The 23,864-nt window shown below is 45.0% G+C and overlaps 1 protein-coding gene across 2 annotated transcripts in view; it reads left to right on the forward strand.

The window, feature by feature from the left end:
- Nucleotides 1–789: 789 nt before the first annotated feature.
- Nucleotides 790–23,864, forward strand: part of schip1 (schwannomin interacting protein 1) — a 200,022-nt gene continuing 176,947 nt past the window's right edge. For both annotated transcript variants that reach the window (XM_056267982.1, XM_056267983.1), the window contains exon 1: nt 790–913. In XM_056267982.1, the coding sequence (XP_056123957.1) occupies nt 791–913 (123 nt within the window). In that variant the 5' untranslated portion in view covers nt 790. The remainder of the gene's footprint in view (nt 914–23,864) is intronic.

Here is a 23,864-nt window from a genome sequence, read left to right on the forward strand (position 1 = left end):
ATATATTTTTATATTAACATATTTTAATGACAGTATATTTACTGAACAAAAATGAATTCTTTTATTTATCAAAATAAACTGAAAATTGTCCAAACTTTGCTAAAGTGATTGTTTTGATCAAGTATTAACTTAGACATTATTAAAAACATATTATTTTAGCTGAAGTATTTGTATTAATTCTGTCTTTTACCCCGTGTGCATGTCTGTGGGGTAAAAGACCTCGATCGCCACCTCATGTCATTTATACGATTTTTATGTTAAAATTTTTAATACAAACATATTTTTTCCTACAATCATACACTATGGGGAATAGTGAAAAGCACTTTTTTCTTAAGGTGTGCCTTTAGCCCCATTATACCCTACAGTAAAGTGTGTGTGTGTGTGTGTGTGTGTTTCAGCCACCAGATGGCGACAGACGTGGAGAATAACATCACGGTGAACACACTGGACACCACAGTGCTGATGTGAGTCAATATCACCATAACTTCCTGATTATACTGATCATCATTCATCTGAGATATCACGCTGCCATAGCTAATTATCAGTATCACATTGCCATCTGTATTTATATATATTCCATTGTCATAGGCAATAATGTATATGGCAGTGTTATCAGTGATTATTGCTATCACTTCGCTATCAGTAATATTGGTTTTCCTTTGTTATCAGTAATTGCTTTTTAATCAATTATAGTGTGTCATTATTGCTATTGTATTATTAATAGTTCTGTATGATATTGCTATCTGTGATGGGTGTGTTATTATGCGTTCCTCATGCGTCACCTGTCAGAATGCAGCATGACTGGCGGGAGTTCCTGCAGACTCAGGATATCCTGGAGAAGAGAAGCCCCTCCCCTTTCTCTCCGATGAGCTCCTCCCTCAGCATGGCCACCCTATCAGATGGCAGCACCCCCGTAAGCCCCGCCCTCTCTTCTCTTCTAAAGCCTGGTGTGTAGATCATGGAGGCCCAGTCCTGTGTCTGAGATCCAGCCCTGATCAAACACGCCTGAAGCAGGACTCTTGCTCCTCACAGGAGTGGATCCCAGCAGGACGGGGGATCTCCAGGACTGGGATTCGTTGGGTGGTGTAGGAGGTTGAGGTGTTGTGTGTCCGTTTAGTTCAGATCGGTGTGTTTAGTGGTGGGCAGATCGCACTGAAACAGTGGAAGCAAATGTGCCGTATTGTGTCGAACCCACACCCGTCTCCACGCGGACCCCTAGTGGCCAGAACACTGTAAATGCATCAAAAACATGACCAAACATGCATAAAAACACCTTTTACAAATCTATTGCACATTTTTTTATTGAAAGTAGAATCTTTCAAATGCAATTATCTAATCATCTAATAAGATGATAAACCCCACAGACACTTGTTCACTGGTTCCCAGTGACTCCTCATGATTCATGGGTTGACAGAGATCGCCAGCGGCCAACCGGAGACATTTAGAAGTGTTTCGAAACAGTTTAGAAATTGCCATTGCTTGGTGTGTTCATCTGCTTTGGTCTGAGGTGTGTGAAGAGTAACGCGACATGCTCTGACGTTTCTTATTGAGTTTGAACATTCGTTGCATGTTGTGGCTTTTTGAATCCTGAGGAAATTCTACAAGCTGCCAGAGGCCCCATCCACACTACTGCGTTTTAGTTTAGAAACGGATAATTAAAACGAATACGATCTCCGTCCACACCAGCGTTTTAGCTGCGTATTAGAATTGATCTCCGTCCACATTAAAACGACTGAAAACGCGGATCATGTGACCATTCACCAACACTGGGCATGCGCGTGCCGGTGTAAACACAACTTCATTGATAGATGCAATACATCCAATCGTTTCTTCAAAATATCTTCCTTTGTGTTCAGCAGAAGAAAGAAACTCATACAGGTTTGGAACAACTTGAGGGTGAGTAAATGATGACAGAATTTTCATTTTTGGGTGGAGTATCCCTTTAAGAAAGCAATACACAAAGAGAATGTATTAACAAGAAAATTTGTGCAAATTAACTTTAACATTTTAAATGTACTTGTAAATTTAGTACTTTAATAATATCTTATGAAATAAAGAGATGTATTTTAAAAATCTAAATATAACAAAGAAATAGAAAAGTAAAAATATAAAAGAAAATGTAGTTAAAATACATACACTACCATCAAAAGTTTGGGGTGAAAGAAGTCTAATGCTCACCAAGGCTGCATTTATATGATCAAAAATACAGAAAAACAGTAATAATGTACAATATTATTACTATTAATATAACTGTTTTCTATTTTAATACATTTTAAAATGTAATTTAATTATAAGATGGTAAAGCTGAATTTTCAGCAGCCATTACTGTATGTATGTAAAAAACGAAAACTGTTGAGTTGTTTAAAATCTACATGAAAACTGTAATATTATGTTTCTTAGGAAAAAAGTGAAGTATTCATTTCTTTAAAAAAAATGACTGACGCCAAACTTTTTAACAGTAGTGTATTTAATATTCATCTCTTATTTTTCTAAATGCTAAACCATCACAGATTTAGCAAAGGGCTCTAAATCTACGAGCAGAACTGAATGCATTCAGGACGCACAACGGTAAAAGAGAACGTATCATGAGAGATTCATTTTTAATTGTTGAGCACCGCGTGAAAATCTGTGATGTGTGGGGAAACAGGATGCCAGCACAGCGTGACGCCAAGGACGGCCAGCATGCAAACAACCTCATGTACGGTCAACGCCGCCGCTGCACACGGGAATCGTCACAGATCGCTGGAATAATAGCTTGACTCCGGCACATGTAGGCAGTTATAGCGTTGTAAAATGCAGAATTTACTTGTACAACAGCTGCTAGCAAAGATATACGCCATGACTGATGACACCCAATCATAGAGCCGAGCGTGAGCCTCTACTACGTCATCGTTTCTAAAGTCCTCCGTTTTGACCCGTCTACACTAAAACGCCCTCCGGAGATTCAAAACGAAAAACGGGTCGGCAGCGTTTCTAAACTTCTCCGTTTTGGGTCTCTGTTTTTGCCGTTTTAGTGTGGAAGGGAGGTGCAAACGTAGCAAAAGGTCTCATCAGTAGTGTGGACGGGGCCGATGAAAACTTTGGAATGTGATATTCTGATTATCTCATACATGACCCCTAGATGGATCTGATGTTCAGGCATTATTGTACAGTGCAGCATAACACACACACACACACACTCTTTTTCCCCCAGTTTATTTGTTTAGTACAGTTGAAGACGGCAGTGACTCCAAAGCTTCAGATGCTTCTCCTTTAGCTGACTCATATATATCATATACAGCACAAATGGAAAATGGATTTTTGCAGTGTATTGCATGTAACCCTAGGCACATGAACACTTGACCACACACACGTTTACATGCCAGTGATGCCAGTCAAACTACTTATACTGTGACCTAAATGTACATGCTCTTTTCCTGAAGAAAAAGCCTGGAAGAAATAACAGTGTGGATTCATGACAATTATCTTAAACTTAACGAATCTAAAGCCGAACTTCTATTTGTTGGTATGCCGACAGCTTTGCACAAATGCAGTCATTTGTTCACGGATTCTGACTCGGTGTCTCCATCATCAGAAGTGCGCAACCTTGCTGTTATTTTTCATTCGCAATTGTCATTCGATGCCCTTATTAAAATGGTCTTGAAATGAGTTTTTCCATCTCAGAAATATTGCCAGACTACGACCTTCTCTATCTCTGCCGGATGTGGGAAGGCCTTTATCACGCCGAGGCTAGATTATTGTAATGCACTTTATTCTGGTCTCCATGTATATCCAGAAACTGCAGTATATTACTGGCCGACACTACACCACTGCTCGGCTCTTCACACACTGCATTTCCAGCACAGGCACGTGCTGATTTAAAAAGCTTGGTCTGAACACATTCGGCATAGCTTTGTACTTTAGTTTCTCCAACTCGCTCTCTCCGCTCTTCTGACTCCTGTTCTCTTCAGACTTACTTTTTCTACTTTAAAACTAAAGTGTGTGTGTGGACAGGCTCTTTCTGTTATCTTTTTAAAGATGCTTACTGTTGTTGAGTGTACTATTGTTGTTTCTGTTTTGTTTTTATTGTATTTTGTCGTCTTTATTCTCTGTGAAGCGCTTTGGGTCTGAGAAAGCGAAATATAAATAAACTGCACCATAATCATCATGCACTTTTGAATGTGTAGCAGGAGAGTAGGAAAGCTTTGGGATAGAGCGCCATCACGTCATAATCGCACTTTGTTGCATAGTTACATGCTTTCTGTCACTGAAACCGGCCTGTCAATCATCCTGTCACAGTTACCATCCTCATATACACTGACACTACTCAATAGAGCCTATAGATGTGTGTCGCAGGGATGCTTGAACTGGTCCTGCACAAAGTGGATAGATTAGCATGAGTATTGTTAAAGTGTGTGTTGATCATGTCATATAGATGAGGATCTTTGATATGAACTGATGTACAGTTGTACTGACTCCACTAGAGGTCAGTATGGGGCTGTAACTGTAATCTTCATCATCTTCTTCATGAACGTACGTCTGGAGTCTGTGGGTGCTTTAAAGATGTATTTCTAAATGTTGTTAATTTGTTCTATATACTTTTAATGTGTTTTTGAAAGAAACAACCTCTTGTTTAATTTTAGGTTGAGGGTAAAACACATAAAATCATCTACATATCTCCCTGTTGGTACAGCGGCACTGTAAATCCTCTATGGTCAAAGATGTAAAGTTTGGCTAGTTAGCTGAAAAAGGTCAACAATATTTTCACTATCTCACCTTTTTTTTCTTTTGTTGTTGATAAAACTGTATTTAATTGTCGCAGTGTTAAAGCATCAGATAAAGGCACCTGGGTCTTTTAATTTCATGATGGTCGAGGCGGTGGACTGCGTCAGAATAAGGCCTGGTGTGTGTCTGCAGCAGTAATATCTGTGTGTGGCCCCGGGGCCCCTGACGACCAGCCCGCCGTGATGTGTATCGATCTGATCTCGCTCTCATCGCTCACTGCTGTGTGCTTGGGCATGTGGCTGATATTAAAGGTTGATTGATATGATTATGATCGGGGCTCTATTCATTAGAGCCGTGAGCGTGATTGTCTGTTCAGAGCCGCTGGGAATAATACAACGATTACAGATTCATCACGCATCCTTCACCGCAGAGGAAGACGAGGAGAGACGGATGTCCTCGGGACAGAAAGTCAAGCTGATCCGAGATCGTGATCATTAATTATCTGAAAGCGTTTAACATGCAGCGTACTGTTCATTTGTCATAATTACATCATTTCACCTCAACAAAGCATTTCGATAAATGGGTGTGGTCTCAGCAGCAAACTGAAATTTGATAGAACAAATAGATGGATTCTGAAGGAATAGTTCATCTGAGAACGAGTTTCTTCTGTTGAGCACAGACAGATGTGGTCAGCATCAGGGCCATAGCTAGTCAATTCTGGGCCCCTGAAGAAACATCCACTCATATCATATATGGTATACGATTTCTAGACTTGCATTTCTTGTTGCCCTTCGACTGAAAATTACAACCAAAAGCTGCACAATGTGCATCGTATCAGTACTTCATTTCCTGAGTTGTTGCGGTGAAAATAGCATCAGGTAGCGCCAGTAGCTCATGAGTGCAACCATTCGACGTCATCGACCCAGAATGCACTGCGCACCTAAAATGGCGCCCCCCCTATTATCCAAAATATGTATCAAATTATGTGGATTTTTTAAAATAACATTAATCTTTCATGGGTTTTCTACTACATATTTTAGTAAGAGACATCATTTATGTTATATTTAGCCATACAAGTATTACAGTTTTTGTCGATTGCTTAAACACATTTCTTGAAACTATGCCTCGTATTCTCAAAACAGTAAACACAAATCCATAACGTCTCACCCAATTCCCCAAACATCCTATTTTCAGCTCAAAATGAAGCTCTACACTCAAAACCATTCACTCTTGCTGAAAAACCAAACTTTGCCCTCAGACAGCATCACACACAGCCCCTCACAAACACACACACACACACACTACAACATAGTCTTACACACTGGTGCAATAAATTCAAAACAACATTTCCAAACCTGGTAAGTTATGTTGCTTTTGGTTCCCCCCTCACAAACCTTTTCACATGATGAACACAAAAGACACAACCAATGGATACACTGGCACATTTTTTTACTCCTTGATGTACTTGTACAGTACAATACACTAAAAAATAAATAAATAAATACTAAACGTCTCCTGGCGTACCTCTCCTTTTCATGTCGTTACTGGTACCCAGACAGCCGTCCATGCCAGTCCTCTGCAGTGTACGTCATATGGTGTCACAGGAAACGATCACACCAGTTTGACTTCTAATGATTTAGCCAACTGTGCTGAACTTGCCTGACGATTTTCTACAACTTCTCTCATTTTTGCACCATGATCTTAAATTATTTTGTTAGAATAGTTCCAATTTTGCCTTTGGTACTGACTGATCTAATTTAAAACCAATGAACCAGATTTGCACAAATATTTCATTGTATTGGATCCACTAAAAAGTGTTAATTTAAAAGCAAGATATTTTTCTGAGAAATCTGTTGGGGTGTACTCATACACTGAGCACTGTATGTCTGGCAACCCTATGCGAACATAAAAGGAGCATACACTTCATTCTCCGTATATGATGTTTTAATAACAAAGTTCGGGAGGAGCACGTTCAAATGATCTATCCAATCAGCATGAGAGGAGGCCTATAAATATGTAGCCGACTCACCTATGTTCAGACAGTTTTTCTGCATTTGGCCCCACCCAATTGCGATTATGTCCGAGTTAGAATTATTCCCGTCTGATGATGAGTCTTTTTTATCTACGTCTCCTTACAGTCAGTCGTTCGCTCTCCTAGATTCAATCCAGCTCCTAAGGTAACAAAACGCACGAGCAAAGCCCCTGAATTCACGTCGCACAACGACACCATCTCACTCAGGCGCAATCTTGAGCACTCTTTGAGCGTCAGGCTGTGGCGTTAGGCCTTCAGCAAGCCTGAGCCGCGCCCCGGATTCCGCAGCCGAAAATCATTGCTCTTCTTTCCCATCCGCTCAGCTCCATACCGCGGCTCTGCCCGCCGTGGCGCCTCAGAACGCAATGTCTGCCTCATATGATGTTTACCTCCCCTTAACTTCCCAATCTTTCACTTTTCCTCCAGCTCCAACAGCAGGCCCTAGTGTGAGGCACAAGCTAGCGGCGCAAGCTAAGCCATCTTTGCCTTTTTCCTCTGCCGTCTTCACATTTACATTTTACATTTACATTTATTCATTTAGCAGACGCTTTTATCCAAAGCAACTTACAAATGAGAACTATAGAAGCAGTTAAACTAACAGTAGGACAATAATTTGCAAGTGCTATGACCCTTCTCAGTTTAATCTAACGCAGTAAATTTAAAAGTAAAAGAAAAATTATTTATAGAATAGAAGAGAAAGTGTTAGGATTACTGGTGGATGCCCAGCCACCCTGATTCATAGCATTTATTCGGGGTACGGTGGTCCAGAACATTTTATTTTGCCATCCATCTAACTTTCACCTGCAAAAGCAGCCCCAAAATATTTGACACTCTATCAGAAGCCAAATGCTGGATTCTGTCTAATAACTTTGCAATCCCTTACCTCATTCATCTGCTTGATATTTTTTTATTTTTTCACCCCCATTTTTCGCATCCCAGTCGCCCATCTCCTCACAGTGCAAAAAGTTTTCACAGAGCTCGGTATCCCCATTGCCCAGGAAAAATATTTGGCCCAGCCACATTGTTGGATGGGTGAAATCGCTCGTAAACACCCTCCGACTACCTGCAGGGCTCACCCATTCGACGATGCGTGGGCCCTCCCGGTCGTGTTGACAGAATCGCTTACGCCTTTTGGCCAGTGTGGCTCGTTTATCCGATGTTGTGATCTGCAGGCTCCCGTCGAATAATCAGATCCCGACACTTCTGAGGCAGAGCCCTAGCGGCCACACTTGCTTTCTGCACCTGTCGCCAGCTGGGCCCATCGACAGGCTCAGAAGGGGGGACTGAAGGACGCTGTCTGTGGTGGGAAATGTAGAGCTCAAACGCTGCTGACTGTTCCGACCAAAACAGAAAGAGAGCGGCCGGTGGCATGAGAGGGCAAGCTTGGTCACACGGAGGCCAAGGTCAGTGGCAGAGCTCCTTGATCATGTCTGGAGCCACACCCCCGCAGCATCAACGTCCTTCAGGACTTTGGTCTGGTACACCTGCAACACCGCCATGGTGTGCAGGGCACCGCCGACTTGGCCCGTCGTCCGCGTACGCTTCACCCACAAGTTTCGATGTAAATTGGCATGGCTTTGAGGGCAAAGCTAGAGCCTTCCATGAAGATGCCATGCCACTTGATCTTCATATACCCGTGTTCCTTCAACCCCTTTACATTAGCATAGTTGGACTTGCTGGGAGGGAACACATGGGCGAGGCTTCCTGGGGGGTCATAAATGAAAAGTGAAGTGTTGAGATCTGGGAGAAATGGAAGAATCGCTGGGGACACATTTATGAGCCGCCAGGAAGCGCTGGTCTAGCCTGCCTGGAGCGTGTTCCTGTTTCCCCTCTGTCTAGTCTAAACTCAATCTTGCGGTGGCGTGGGTCATCACATCCAGTAATTCCCCATATGCAGATGACGATGGGGAGGCGGGCTCATTTAAACATCTCACCTCAACTCACGTCACATCTAGTTCCTCGGAACTTGAGCAGCCAAGCAACATGCTGGAAGAAGCCGGCGGGCAGGCTTCCGGATTCGGCGCGAGAGTCTCGGAATTGACGACAGAGGATTGGGATAGGGAAAGACCCCTCCCAAGCTCGTAGGCCAGATCCATCTGCGAGCTCCATGATTGTTGACGCCGCACTACCTCGGCAACAGCGGGTCCCGAACCGCGGAGTGTAGACGCCTGACTCCCGTTACCTGTAAATAGAGCCAGACAGGAGTAAATCTTGCTCACTGTGAAATTATCACGGCAACCCTCATGGGCTTGACCTTACATGCTCCCCTCCGAGACATATCATACATAAATCATGCGTGTTGTTTGGTGTGATATATCTCTCACACATTTCTTGAATCTGCATTCACTCATTCTGTTTTTTTTCTTTCTTTTTTGTGATTTATTACACATGCACACACAAACAAACGGCTTTCTGAAGACAAAGAAGCTGATGATATGTTCTCTAGGCCCCCCGTATATATCCAGCCAGCGCGGCTGTGACATCACCTGATGGCAGTAGCCAATCAAGATTGGCATTTAGTACACGTCAGACACCGGCTCATGAGAATGGTTCTCATAGCGTCAACACCATGTTCAGTGCAAATTCCACTTTGAAAGGGAACTAAATATCTTTAAATGTAAGCTGTGACTTGTGACCAAGCTGTGGTTTATTTCTGATATTGTTTTAGCTACAGTAGAGAAGTTCTGAATGGCCAGTAGATTGTAAGTGGAAAGTCTTACTCTGCCTGCCACATGTTGGGCACATAACACCTCCGATGAAAAAGGTCAGTGGCTCTAGGAACTTAGTTATAGGAACTAGTCACCAGAGTGAGTTTTCTCTTTAGTGTAAAGGTTGAGAGGTCCATCTATCACTGTTTTCGTGGAGTAAATATATAGGCTATAATCTGTGTACACGGCTTTTTATAAATGGCGGGTGCTGGTGTTTTGCATGCATTCGGCCAATCAGTGAACACTTACGTCACTGGTAGTTCCTTTAGTGCTGGTTTAGACCTTACTCTGAAGTAGGAGCTAAATTAGTTCCTCCAAAAAGAGTTCCTAGAACTAAAATTGTTCCCAGTTCCTGCAGTGCGAACATGCCAAAAAGCTGGTACTTCTGACATTAGTTCTAGGAACTATGAATAGGTTCCTCCAGTGCGAATGAAACTAAGTTGCTGAAGCTCACAGGTTTTTTGTATACTGTAATTTTTGGGAAAAATGTATGTTTAATGTTTTGTCTAAGCGTCCTTAGTATAATATATAAAATGGCATACTTTGACAGTCAGAATATATGTGTGTTTGAGAGAAAAAGAGAGAGGTGGTGACCAAATATAAATGATTCAACTAACATGATGCACTGTTAGTATAAATCAGTTCATCATGTGAAATTATGCAAATGAAAGCACAAATCAACTAACATCTTGTTATCTAACAGAGTCCAGTATTTATGCATTGTTTAATATCTAGCTTCATATAAGAAGCTGACTTAAGCATAATCTCCATTATCATGCTCAAATCTCACTGTGTGTATGATTCGTTTCACAGCTGTGTTCGTTTCACATCAATATCACAAATCATGTTGACTGACCTCAGCAGCACACTGAAACCATCTGATTGTCTCTTCTGAACATCTGCTAACACACTGCTGTAGAAATACTGATGGGTGTGTTTACTCACCAAAACATTTCAATCCAAGATTAAAGATAATTGAAAAGGAAATAAAATTTTGCTGAAGCTGTTTTAGGAGCATTGACATTGTTGTATTTCATGAATCTGTAAATGCGAGAGCAGAGCATTGGGTTCATTTCTGAATCTACTCATATTCCTCCTGCTGTCATTAAATTATTAACACAGCCGAGTGTGTGTGTGTGTGTTCAGCAGGGGCGATTCTAGGATTTTCATTTTAGGGGGGCTCAGCCCCCAATGAGGGTATGAAAAAAAAAAGTTTGTTTATGGTCTAATGCTAACTAGTTACATTCATTCATCCAGTAACATGCATATGGCAGGGTTTTATAATCACTGCGGTGCCGAATGTGAGGTAATAGGGGGGTTCGGGGGCATGCTCCCCCGAGAAAATTTTGATTTCTCTGATCTACATATGTGCATTTTAAGATGTTTTGAAGGCCAAAAAAATTGGATAACAATAGCTTTAAAACCATGTGCGGGCAGCTGTTTTTTTCTCACCTCATCAGCATCACACTCTTTTTCTCTTTGTTTTTATCTTGCTCTGTCTTTTCCCCTCCTAAAGCTGAGCTTTGACTGATATAGGCTTTTCATTTTTGTCTGTCAGTGAAGAAAGTAAACATAGGGTCAACTGATTTGTACTAATTTATGAATCATTTTCTCAGACAAAGCTACCAGGAAAGCTAGGTAACTAAGTTTATTAAATTCATTCACAATATGTACACATTCATTATTGATCATCTAGGCCTAATACAGGGCCGTAGACAGGGCTTTATAATCAAAGAGGTCATAAATTTGAAGTTGTTATGGGGTTAAACATTTTTATTTCTCTGATATGTGCATTTCAAGACGTTTGAAGGCCAAAAAAGGATAAGAAATAGATTTAAAACCTGCTCTCTCCTCATCTCCATCACTCTGTCTTTTCCTCTCAGTCTCCTGATCTTGCCCTGTCTCTTCCCCTCCTAAAGCTGAACTTCTTTAATTTACTGAAGGCTACAAATTGTATTAATTCTCAACATGTACACATGCATTATTAATCTTGTGCCTATGAAAACGGCTTTGTTAATGTTTCTTGTCCCCTCACAATGACATAATTACACGTTATATAGGCCTATTTTCAGCTTTAAATGGTGAAATTAGACAAAAGTGTATTAGTTTTCTAATTATTTCTGTCATTATTTTAACATTTATGACCTAAAAACTGTCAAATATAAATTGTTTAGTTTAGCTACTTAGGCCTACATTTTCTTAACTCGCACCTGACCGTAAACTGAAGCGTCAGTCGTGCTGCTCAAATTCGCGCTCAGCGTCTGTGAACATAAAGCCCGCCTACTTTGATTTTATTGGTCATCTCAAATAATCTGACATTGACGAGCAATGAAATACCAATGAGGCTCAGATGAACACACACGCACCCTGTCCTCTGTTTCTGACGTGCAGAGAACACTCTGAATCTGATTATAACAAGACTGAAGCGAACACGAATGTGTGTAGCCTACACTTAATCACAAATGTTTAGGGGGGCTAGGCAGAAGTTTAAAAAGGGCCTAGTGACGCCTATGGTTCTCACTCTGCGTGTGTTTCGCACTGGATGACGGTCGTGCTGAGCGGTGCCGCCCGGTATAGAGGAGAAGTAGAAGAAGAAAAGAGGATGACACCATTTGCTAAGCGGGGATGTTTTCATTTTCATCCTTAACACATACATTTTAAACCACAAACTACGGAGTATGTTTTGGACATTATTTAACCTTGTCAAAGACGAACACATTTTTTTGAATAACAATATTTCTTACTCCAAGTTTTAGGGGTGCTGAGCTCCTTTTTTAGGGGTGCTGAAGCACCCCTAAAAAGGGGCTAGCCTCGCCCATGGTGTTCAGCTCTGTCTATTGTCAGGTCCAAGCCTGTTTTAACCAGTATATTCCCAAGATCATAGCATTATAGCAGTCATGTTTATATGATGGGTGACATACTGAAAGCAGCATACTATATATACTATAGATCTTGGACCAAGTGAAGTGTTGTGTTCTGACGTAATGTATGTGGAGAACGGAAGTTATGAGGAAACGAGATGGATGAAGTTCGTAACTCCTGTCTCGTGTGCTTTATTGTTTAACCCTCTGGGGTCAGCGGCCGCGCCGGCGATACCAGCTCACTTTTTTTCTTATCAGTGCAAAAGAGACTCAAAATACTCTGTTGATTTTGATCTTACATATAAGTGTTGTACATCATTAAAAAAACATGATGCGAGTTCTGCGCTCTCTCTGTCAGTGAAGTCCATTCTGAAACGCCTCCGAAAATGAACTGTAACTCAGCGAATACTCAGTCAAGCAGGCATACAGGCATGAAGCTTGAATTCTCTTCTTTTAAATGAAGTAATTTATATAAAAAACAAATATTCTCAGTTTATGTAATCTGTATGAAAAGAGAGAGATGTCAGTCGTTTTCTTTTCAGCTCATTAAGTTTGAATTTGACCACGCCCACTGAGAGCGCGCGCTATTCAAACGCAAATAATCTGAGGCAAGCCACGCAAATGTGTCAACGCCCACAACAGTTGGATAAAACACATCAAGTTTAATAAGAATCATTTACTTTACGTCGTCTTGCTACGCTGTGAGGAATAATACTAATAATCCTGGAGAAACTTACCTCAGAAGTGCTGGTAGTTTCATTTCGAGGAGCAACGGATCAAGCTCACTTTTAAGTAAGTTATTTATTCTTAAGTGCTTTGTTCTAATCGCGATATAGAATAGTGTCTGTAAACCGCAAAAGACTGTTTAAATATGAATCGCATGTCTGTATGTGAATGAATGAATGAACGGCACAGGCGCGCGCTGTTGTTTACTACAGCTGTACAGCGCGCGTCTGTGCCGTTCATTCACACTCGACCAAGCTTTGACCAAACTATATTGCTATAGCCTACTGAGATGAGTAAAAATAGACTGACATTTTTTTAAATAAAATGTCTTTGTATAAGCAAAAAACTGCAAATTAACATTTATATGCTAATATATCATACACACGAAATGTTACAGACTAAATATGAATGTTTAGACAAGATTTCGTTGATTAGTTTTGGATAGATTATAAAGTTTTTACTGTAAAAAAAGACTACTGCCAAAACAAATAAGCTTTTGTTCGCCAATTTCTGCTCTTATGTTAAAATATATAGTAGCCTACGGGATGTTTTGTCAAAAATAAAGTAGTTATATTGAATTAACAACTAAGATGTTATTATAGTGTTTGTTCCAATATTCAAACTAACGAATCCTTACCTTTGATATATGTATGATAAAATATATACTTTTTACAAAGAAAGATTACACTTGAAATATTAGTAAAATTGCAATGGTTGTTGTAATTGTAACATTTTTTTTAGTGTTTTATTAGTGACAATTTTGGGAGAGGATACATATTCCAAAACTTTCTGAAAATACAGTATGAGAATTAACTACACAATTACTAGAAATGTTTACCTTGGATATTATAGAATTTGCATGCTACAAAATTTGTGTAAAAAGACACATTTTTTCAAGACGTTTCCAACTTTGAACCAATTCTATAGAATATATATATATATTCATTCTACAGAATTGGTTAAAAGTTAGATTTTGAAACATCTTGAAAAAATGTGTCTTTTTCCACTGGGTACCACAAGAATATATATATATATATATATATATATATATATTTATTTTGTCCTCGCATTCTTTGGTACCCAGTGACACACCTGTGTGAAAGGCTCATTATGCGGCTCATTATGCAGCTCATTATGCGGCTCATCATGCAGCTCATTATGCTGCTCATTATGCGGGTCATTGTCTTCTCAGGTGTGAATCAGAGCATTATTCGTGACCCTTACAATCATTCACTGCTGCTGGAAAGAGGTGTTAGTGAGGCCAGTAGGGGGCGCTCACCCTGTGGTCTTTGTGGGTCCTAACGCCCCAGTAAAGTGATGGGGACACTATACTGTCAGTCAAAGAGCACCGTCCTTCGGATGAGACGTTAAACCGAGGTCCTGACTCTCTGTGGTCATTAAAAATCCCATTGAATCATTTGCCCCTTGGCCTCTGTCCATCATGGCCTCCTAATAATCCCCATATACTAATTGGCTTCATCACTGTCTCCTCTCCACCAATAACGGTGTGTGGTGGGCGTTCTGGCGCAATTTGGCTGCCATCGCATCATCCAGGTGGATGCTGCACATTGGTGGTGGTTGAGTAGGTTCCCCCTTCCATGTAAAGTGCTTTGAGTACAGAGAAAAGCGCTATATAAATGTAACGTATTATTATTAAATTTTCACTGACAGCCCAAATTTTGCCTTGCTTTAGCTTAGACGCCAGGGATGTGTTTGGACGGCTATTAGATGTTTTTTAAATGGAAAATTGCTTGCTGGGTTTGTGCCCCTTACTTGCACTTATGTCCTGCCTCCTAATGGCCTTCCTGTGTCTGCTTCTCCTGTGCCAGTCTTTCAGTGCACTGTTGCTGAGTCAACTGAGTTTGGCTATGCTAACAAATTTATACACCATGTAAAATTGGATGAAACTGTCACACCTGTGCACCAAAAACTCTGCCATCTGCCATTCTCAGTTGCAGTGCTGTTTCAGAGGAATTAAATTACTTGCAAGCAGCTGGGGCGATAGAACACATCAACGCCTCTGCATGGGTGTCACCAATTGTTGTTACGCAGAAAAAAATTATTTAGTTTGCGGCTTTTTCTGCTGACTCTCTCTGCTAGCTGTGTCGCTGCTTGTAGACTGTGTCGTTGCTCTTTTGACGGGTTTTAGCTGAGTTTGTGGGTGTGTTCACTATCTGGATTCTTCGGAGACCGCACTATGTCCATAGCTTTTGAACATGTTGAACATCACATATCTACGCTCTGGACCTGTAGATTTGTTGCTCATAGGACTCCATTTTTGGGTCATTTAAGATGATCCATATGTATGTAACCCTCGTTCCCTGAATGACGTGCTGACATAATTGGGATCGCTTTGAGAGACCAATCTACTTCGAGTGTAATAAAACGAGTCAATGCACATTGCTCCAATGCACTCTGTCTTGCAGCGCGAGCATATAATGAGCAGAAGGTGCGTAGCATATTTGTTTTACGCTGAGGAGTTGAGACGTGTTCGGCCGTACAGTGATGCTCCAGCATCCCAGATGGTCCCTACGGGATGTAACGTCTCCCGTTCCCTGGGTTACATACGTAACCAAGACGTTCCCTTTCCAGTCGGTCATGTTCGACGTTTCGTCGACGTGCCAACGTAATTGGGATCCCTATGGAACACGCCACGGTTACTGCCACATCCAGCGGCCGACGCAAGACTCTCAGACCCACCTTGGGTCTGGTACGCCAAGGCGATGGCATCCACTATCCAGTGGGGCATCCTTTACTTGGAGACAGCCTTTCCCTTCTGCTGGTCTCCATAACAGACGGAGAGCTGGTCTGAGGTCCTGAGGCTTTGCTTTCTGTCCACGTATAGGCACAGAGCGTGAACGGACAGAGAAAAGCCAGGGCTGGGTCTGCCTCCTCCAGGGGCAGCGCTTGAAGGGGCCGAGGTCTCAGGATAATGTGAGAGTTGGCCGGGCCAAATTCTAGGCACGATTCATTGACCGAAAATGCATGCAGGTCCCCTATCCTCTTGATGGAGGCCAATGAAACCAGGGTTACTGTCTTCCAGGACAGAATTTTTAACTCTGCTGACTGCAAAGGCTTAAAGGATGGTCTCAGCAGTGCGGTAACCACCAGAGACAAGTCCCACGGATTTAGTCTCCTTGCCCCCCTCAGGAACCTGATGATTAGGTCATGCTTCCCCAGTGACATTACCCTCAACTGCATTGTGATGTGCGGCGATAGCAACCCAGCTTGCAGGAAGGAAAGCACTGCCCTGATCGAGCAAGTTCGGGGGTTCTCCTGGTGAGAAGAACACCACTCAACGAACAGGTTAGAGGCCGCTCGTAGAGGGGGCTCTAGCGGAAGTGATGGTGTCTACCACCGCTTGGGAACCAGACATGGAGTTTCCAGAGGTCTGGACATGGGTGCCAGAGGGAGCCCCGTCTCTGAGAAAGCAGGTCCTTCCTCAGAGGAATAGGCCAGAGAGGGGCTGTCGTGAGGAGCACTATTTCTGGGAACCAGGTCCGGTTGGGCCAGTACGGCGCAACTAGCAAGACCTGCTCCTCGTCCTCCCTGACTTTGCACAGGGTCTGTGCGAGAAGGCTCATTGGGGGAAACGCAAACTTGCGTAGGCCCCTGGGCCAGCTCTGTGCCAGTCCATCCGTGCCGAGGGTGCCCTAGGTCAGGGAGTAAAACAACTGGCAGAGCGACATGTCCGACAGATCTACCTGTGCGGTCCCGAAGGCCCGGAATGTGAGTGGCACGAAGCGACAGCAGACGCTACTGACTCCATAGGAGAAGATGGCGGGCGAGTTGTTGATGTACGCAACGGTCGCAGTGCTGTCCATACGGACCAGTACGTGCTTGCCTTGTAGTAACGTGCTTGCCTTGCCCCGGACGGCAAGTGTCCCGAAGTGGGTTCTGAGTGTGCGGTGCAACACTTACCTGACTCTACCGATCGGCAGGAGATGCGTGAGATGGCATACTCAAGGCCTCAACGCATTAGGCTGCCGCTGGCGATGCAAGAGGGGGCTGAGGGTGGCAAGGCCTAGCGTTGCGCACTGCCAACCTCACTCTTTTGGGACCCAGAGATAGAGAAGCTGCTCTTACTGTGAATTTGGGTACTGCTGGCTGGAAAAGATTCTCCGCCCGGCCCTCCTCTGGGGAAGAGCAGCTGTGTCCAACTCTGGGTCACCCATCTCAGGGCTGCAGAATTTATTTATTTTTTTCGCAGGGGACTGACACCCTTTGCGACGCACAGACTGAGGGGCAGCCCACAAGTGACTCAGAGAGCACATAGGTGCAAGCTTTTTGGTTACCTCAGCCTGTTTCTGAACTGCGGAGAACCGCTGGGCACAGTCTCCAACAGTGTCGCCGAAAGGCCACCTCCTGAGATGGGAGCATCGAGAAAGTGAACTTTGGCGATGTCTCGCACATCTGCAAGGTTTAGCCAGGGGGTGCTTCTGGACCACCAAGTGAACCGAAGGCCAGCGCTGTGACTTTAACCATTATGACTGTTTTGGCCTTCCACAGATTTTTGGTAGTGAGGGTATTGAGAGAGGAAAAACTTTTTCTGCAGATTTTGCCGAACAACTGTGGCTGTTACTCCTATTTTGAAGAAATCAGGGCTAGATTATTTTGCTATGAATAATTTCAGACCTATATCCATTGAAGTTAGTGAGAGAGGAAAATCTTTTTCTTCAGATTTTGGCATGTTTGGCCTGCCATATTGGCGCAAAAATGTTTCCATACTGCAAAAGTTTTTCACACACATCCGGGAAGGCGCGGGGCGGGGCAAGGCGATTTACGCGTCGCTCTGCGCCCCCAGCGTAACCTGGGAAAGCATGGCTGTCAAGTCTGAATCTGATTCAGCATGAGCACGCACTCCATTATGGTTGGGAAGCTCAGCATCATCTTCATTTCCAGAGTGTAACAGCCCTCTCTCTGATGCAGCGATTGACATCTAATCCTCCCCTGGAGCCCCAAATGAAATGCTAGGTCCATCATGAGGGGGACCAGCAATCCCATCTGAAAGCTGCCAGGCATGCGAGACAGTGTACGTAGCCGTCAAACTCGACGGCACATGGCACGCTGATCGCTTAAGCCTTAATGAGAAAGGCAAGACGAACAACGTGCCGACGTGGTCATGCTCGAATGGGAGAACATGAACCACCCACGAACGCAGTCTCAGCATGTTTGCAATGCGATAGAGGAGTGAAGGCCCACACGGATTGGTTACCGTGCGGGGAAGCCCTCACTATAATCCTCCGGTCACCCTGGCTATACGCAGAAGTAGCCCTTTTCTGAGGCACCCTTAAGAAGAACTAGATGTGTGCATAGGCGAGGGGACTCCACCTCGTTTGAGGCACTAATGTCTCGACCGCCCATCTAGAGCGCTGAACAACGCGCGCTGTCAGCGTTGAGTGCCTCAAGCCTTTATTAGAAAGGTGAGAAGAACAACATGCCGACGTGGTCACACTCTCATGAGAGAACATGAACCACTAATGAGCGCAGTCTCAGTACGCTTAAGTCCAGGGATATGAAACAGTGATCGTGGCCGTTATATGTGGATAGGAAACGACCGCATCCAGAAACACAAGGTTTGAATGACATCTTGAAAAAGACACAGTGTCAAACTGTGTATGCTCTCTCAAGAAACTGCTCTCTCTGGTGCTGAAGCACCCAGGGAATGGCAGCGGCTACACCAACAGGACGATAGTGCAAGCCTGATGTGAGTACTCATTGAAGGCGCAACATTCTGAGCTATGAAAACAGCTGTTTTGCCAGCTCTCTGTGAGATCGCGGCCAGCGCTGTCTTTCGCTGTTTAATCCAAAACCTGCTTTGAAGAGGCGTTCTCCTGAAGAAGCAGACTCGTTTTCTTCTTTTTGAAGTTAAAACATTGTCAAAAAGATTGTAGAGCAGGAACAGTAGAACCGCTCGGCTCCGAAACGAAAAGCAAATATGTGACGCACCTGCTACTCATTTTATGCTCGCAGCTGATGCAATTATCACATGCCAATGTGCATTGGCTCGATTTATTACACTCAAAGTAGATTGGTCTCTCAAAGCGATCCCAATTACGTCGGCACATCGACGTAGCGTTGAACGTGACAGACTAAAAGGGAACTAGGCAGGTTCCTTCATCTCATGCGTCTCCTTTTTTATACACCTGAGCTCTGAGTGGTTAAACACATTGGCAGATGTCTGGAGCGGTGGTTTAGGAAAATTGGACTTGAAGTGCATTACAGGGATTTCTGTGATCATCAGCAGAAACACAAGACTGCACTCAATGCCACACATACATCATATTACTCTTCCATAATTAGGACTGATAAAGGTAGCCCTAAGATGTTATTTTCTACTGTCAGCAAACTTTTTAACTCTCCAGCACACCATATTTCTGTATCAATCGACCTCTGCAACTATTTCCTTAATATTTTCCACTGTAAAGTAAAATATATTTATAAAACATTTTCATCAGTTGCAGCAGAAGTTTACTGTAACTGGACTCCATCTCAACCCATAAAGCATTTCTTGTCTAGCTTTACTCTCACCAGCCCATCTTCTGTTAGTGACCTTATTGCTCAAATTAGCTCATCCACTTGTCAGTTAGATCCAGCACCTACCTCACTTCTAGAGTGCCTATCTGTAATCTCATCTCCTATTGCCCACCTGATCAACTGCTCTATTTCCTCTGGGTCTGTCTTCTATCATTAAAAACTGCGGCTGTTAGTCCTATTTTGAAGAAATCAGGGCTAGATTATTTTGCTATGAATAATTTCAGACCTATTGAGAATGAGAAGGTGACGTCACGCGTATCACTCCGCGTTGCATTGTGGGAAGGATTCGCCATCTTGGTAGGATACGCTACCCGTTGTCATGGTTACTTCGACCGTGAGACCGAGAGAAATAGCGACAGAGAGAGAGAGCAGCTTGATATTTGTTTGCATTTTTGCGATAAGGCACAGTTTCTTGGGAATAAATGAAGAAGGGGGAAGCAAAAGGAAAGGGGCTCTATCGGGAGAGACTAAATAACAACACCAAGCAGCGTTATTTAGAGAAACTACTTGACATCAACATGGACCCGTACGACCTGCTACAGAATGGACGAAAGACCCAAAGCACTACCACCTTTCACATACGCTGACATAGTTAATTACCTGGTTTGTTTATGGTATCAGTGACTAACGTTACTGCCTACACAATGCAAGAGTTCAGAAGCTTTAAGTCATTAGAAGCTGAACAAGTCTGTTGCGGCTGGGTGCAAGACTTAGAAACCCCCGAACCTGTAACGTTAAACTGCTGCGAGAGTTCAGTCATACTTGATGTTTCATTCAGGCCTCATTCATAATGTGGAAATAAATCTGATATGAATCAGATACGTGCATTTGCACCTGCCGTGCAACGTTAAGCGAACAGTTCGGACATTCCCCTGTCAAATGCGAATCGTACGTCATTAAAAATAGTGTCTTTTTAAAACATTTCGCGGTACAGATATATCTATAACAAATGAAACAACTCTAGATGAATAACAGAGTATTAATTTCATTCGTTTGTGTTAAATAAAAGGCGAACTGTGCTGAAATGTGTTGCTTTTGAAAGCAGGCTTTGCTCGCTGTTGCTGCTGTCAGTTTATTTACAAGCAGTTTCTCTAAGCTGGCTAGCATTGTTATTATAGTCTCTCCCGATAGAACCCCTTTCATTTCTCTTCCTTCTCCATATCTTCCAAAGAAACTGCGGCGTTGTCACGATACAAAAGGGGAAAGAGAACTCAAATGCAGCATAAGGATTTATTTCACAAAAGAAAACAAAACACAAAGCAAAACCCACAAGGGGGAAAAACATAATCGAAGAAACATGAACAGAATACTCAAAACAAACACCAACTAAACACGCAGACCAAACCAGGAAACATCTGACAATGTACCGACAAAGACTGCAAACAAGAGGAGACTTAAAAAGGGAACAAATCAAGAGGGGACAGGTGGAACAACTCAAACACTAATCAGATAACGAGGGGGAGGGATCAACAATCAAAACAGCACATGGCACAACATAACAAACACCTATGTGCAACACAAGACAGGACAGGCATGTGACATAACCCCCTCCCTACGGAGCGGCTACCAGACGCTCCATCAGGCTAGGGCGGGGCAGGAAGGAAACATTAGGGAGGAACTGAAGGGATAGACCAGGGCGGGACGGGCGGGACGGGAGGGACAGACCAGGGCGGGACGGGAACATCGGGCGGCCAGGGCGAAACACAGAGTCCATTGGGCGGCCAGGGCGGCGAAGAGCCCTCGGGCGGCCAGGGCGGCGAAGAGCCCTCGGGCGGCCAGGGGGGCGAAGAGCCCTCGGGCGGCCAGGGCGGCGAAGAGCCCTCGGGCGGCCAGGGCGGCGAAGAGCCCTCGGGCGGCCAGGGCGGCGAAGAGCCCTCGGGCGGCCAGGGCGGCGAAGAGCCCTCGGGCGGCCAGGGCGGCGAAGAGCCCTCGGGCGGCCAGGGCGGCGAAGAGCCCTCGGGCGGCCAGGGCGGCGAAGAGCCCTCGGGCGGCCAGGGCGGCGAAGAGCCCTCGGGCGGCCAGGGCGGCGAAGAGCCCTCGGGCGGCCAGGGCGGCGAAGAGCCCTCGGGCGGCCAGGGCGGCGAAGAGCCCTCGGGCGGCCAGGGCGGCGAAGACCCCTCGGGCGGCGAAGACCCCTCGGGCGGCCAGGGCGGAGCAGACCCCTCGGGCGGCCAGGGCGGTGACGACTCCTCGGGCGGCCAGGGCGGTGACGACTCCTCGGGCGGCCAGGGCGGTGACGACTCCTCGGGCGGCCAGGGCGGTGACGACTCCTCGGGCGGCCAGGGCGGTGACGACTCCTCGGGCGGCCAGGGCGGAGCAGACCCCTCGGGCGGCGAAGACCCCTCGGGCGGCCAGGGGGGAACAGACACCGGCTCGGGAACAGACACCGGCTCGGGAACAGACACCGGCTCGGGAACAGACACTAGAACAAAAACAGTCACAAAGACAGACACAAACACAGACACAAAAACTGGGTCCGGAACCGACATGACCTCCGGCTCAGGAACAGGCACTGGCTCTGCCTCCGGCTCAGGAACAGGCACTGGCTCTGCCTCCGGCTCAGGAACAGGCACTAGGTTCAGCTCCGAAACACCGGACACCGGCTTCTCCAATATCCAAGCCAGCCGCTCCAGATAGTCCTGGCTCAGGAAGGCAGACGGGACGTGGACAGTCTCTCGCTGGGCAGACGGGACGTGGACAGTCACTCGCTGGGCAGACGGGACGTGGACAGTCTCTCGCTGGGCAGACGGGACGTGGACAGTCACTCGCTGGGCAGACGGGACGTGGACAGTCACTCGCTGGGCAGACGGGACGTGGACAGTCACTCGCTGGGCAGACGGGACGTGGACAGTCTCTCGCTGGGCAGACGGGACGTGGACAGTCTCTCGCTGGGCAGACGGGACGTGGACAGTCTCTCGCTGGGCAGACGGGACGTGGACAGTCTCTCGCTGGGCAGACGGGACGTGGACAGTCTCTCGCTGGGCAGACGGGACGTGGACAGTCTCTCGCTGGGCAGACGGGACGTGGAGAGTCTCTCGCTGGGCAGACGGGACGTGGAGAGTCTCTCGCTGGGCAGACGGGACGTGGACAGTCTCTCGCTGGGCAGACGGGACGTGGACAGTCTCTCGCTGGGCAGACGGGACGTGGACAGTCTCTCGCTGGGCAGACAAGAAGTGAACAGTCTCTGGATTGGCCTCCAGGAGAATGGCGGGCTGCTGAGGACCGGCTTCCGGGCACTCAGGGAGGTTGGAAATCTTTCCCCTACTCCGCCGTCTCTGATGGCGACGTGCCGACTTGGTGCTGGATGAGATGGTCGGTGGATGATCGAGGAGTGACCGAAGCGGAGAGTGGTTCTGGAGCTCACCTCTGGCACCTTCCCTCCTGCGACCTCCACGGTTCCCCGAAACCTTGGCCAAACGCTCCGACTCCTCCCTTTGACTGGCCATAAAAGCGAGAGCCTGAAAAATGTTCATTCTACCGGGTCCGTTGGAGGCCGGAGTCATTCCGTCATGCCAGATCCTGGAAAATTGAGTAGATCCAAAAGCTGCGATGGTATAGTCCGGGCAGTCCAAAAGATCGTCATCCATGCAATCGTCGACCTCCATCTCTGTCCCAGTGTGATACCCATACTGCTGAGTCCTCCAAAGTGGTCGGTTCATTCTGTCACGATACAAAAGGGGAAAGAGAACTCAAATGCAGCATAAGGATTTATTTCACAAAAGAAAACAAAACACAAAGCAAAACCCACAAGGGGGAAAAACATAATCGAAGAAACATGAACAGAATACTCAAAACAAACACCAACTAAACACGCAGACCAAACCAGGAAACATCTGACAATGTACCGACAAAGACTGCAAACAAGAGGAGACTTAAAAAGGGAACAAATCAAGAGGGGACAGGTGGAACAACTCAAACACTAATCAGATAACGGGGGGGAGGGATCAACAATCAAAACAGCACATGGCACAACATAACAAACACCCATGTGCAACACAAGACAGGACAGGCATGTGACAGGCGTATCGGTAAAATGTAAACAAATACTAAGCTGCGCTCTCTCTTTCGCTATTTCTGGAATGTTTTAGTCGCGCCTCTGTGAAGTTCTGAAGGCGTTGCCCCTGGCAACCGATAGCGTCTCCTACCATCATGGCCGACCGGCTCAGACCCCGCCCAAATCGGCACATGACTCCTCACTCTCAATATCCGATCTTCCTTTAATTTCTAAATTGTTCAAAAAAAGTTTAGTTACAATCTCATCTCTCTGACAACAATCTTCTTTATCACTATCAATCT

The sequence above is a fragment of the Rhinichthys klamathensis genome, unplaced genomic scaffold (assembly GCF_029890125.1).
Source record: "Rhinichthys klamathensis goyatoka isolate OS25496 unplaced genomic scaffold, OSU_Roscu_1.1 h1tg000267l_1, whole genome shotgun sequence".
Lineage (NCBI taxonomy): Eukaryota > Metazoa > Chordata > Actinopteri > Cypriniformes > Leuciscidae > Rhinichthys > Rhinichthys klamathensis.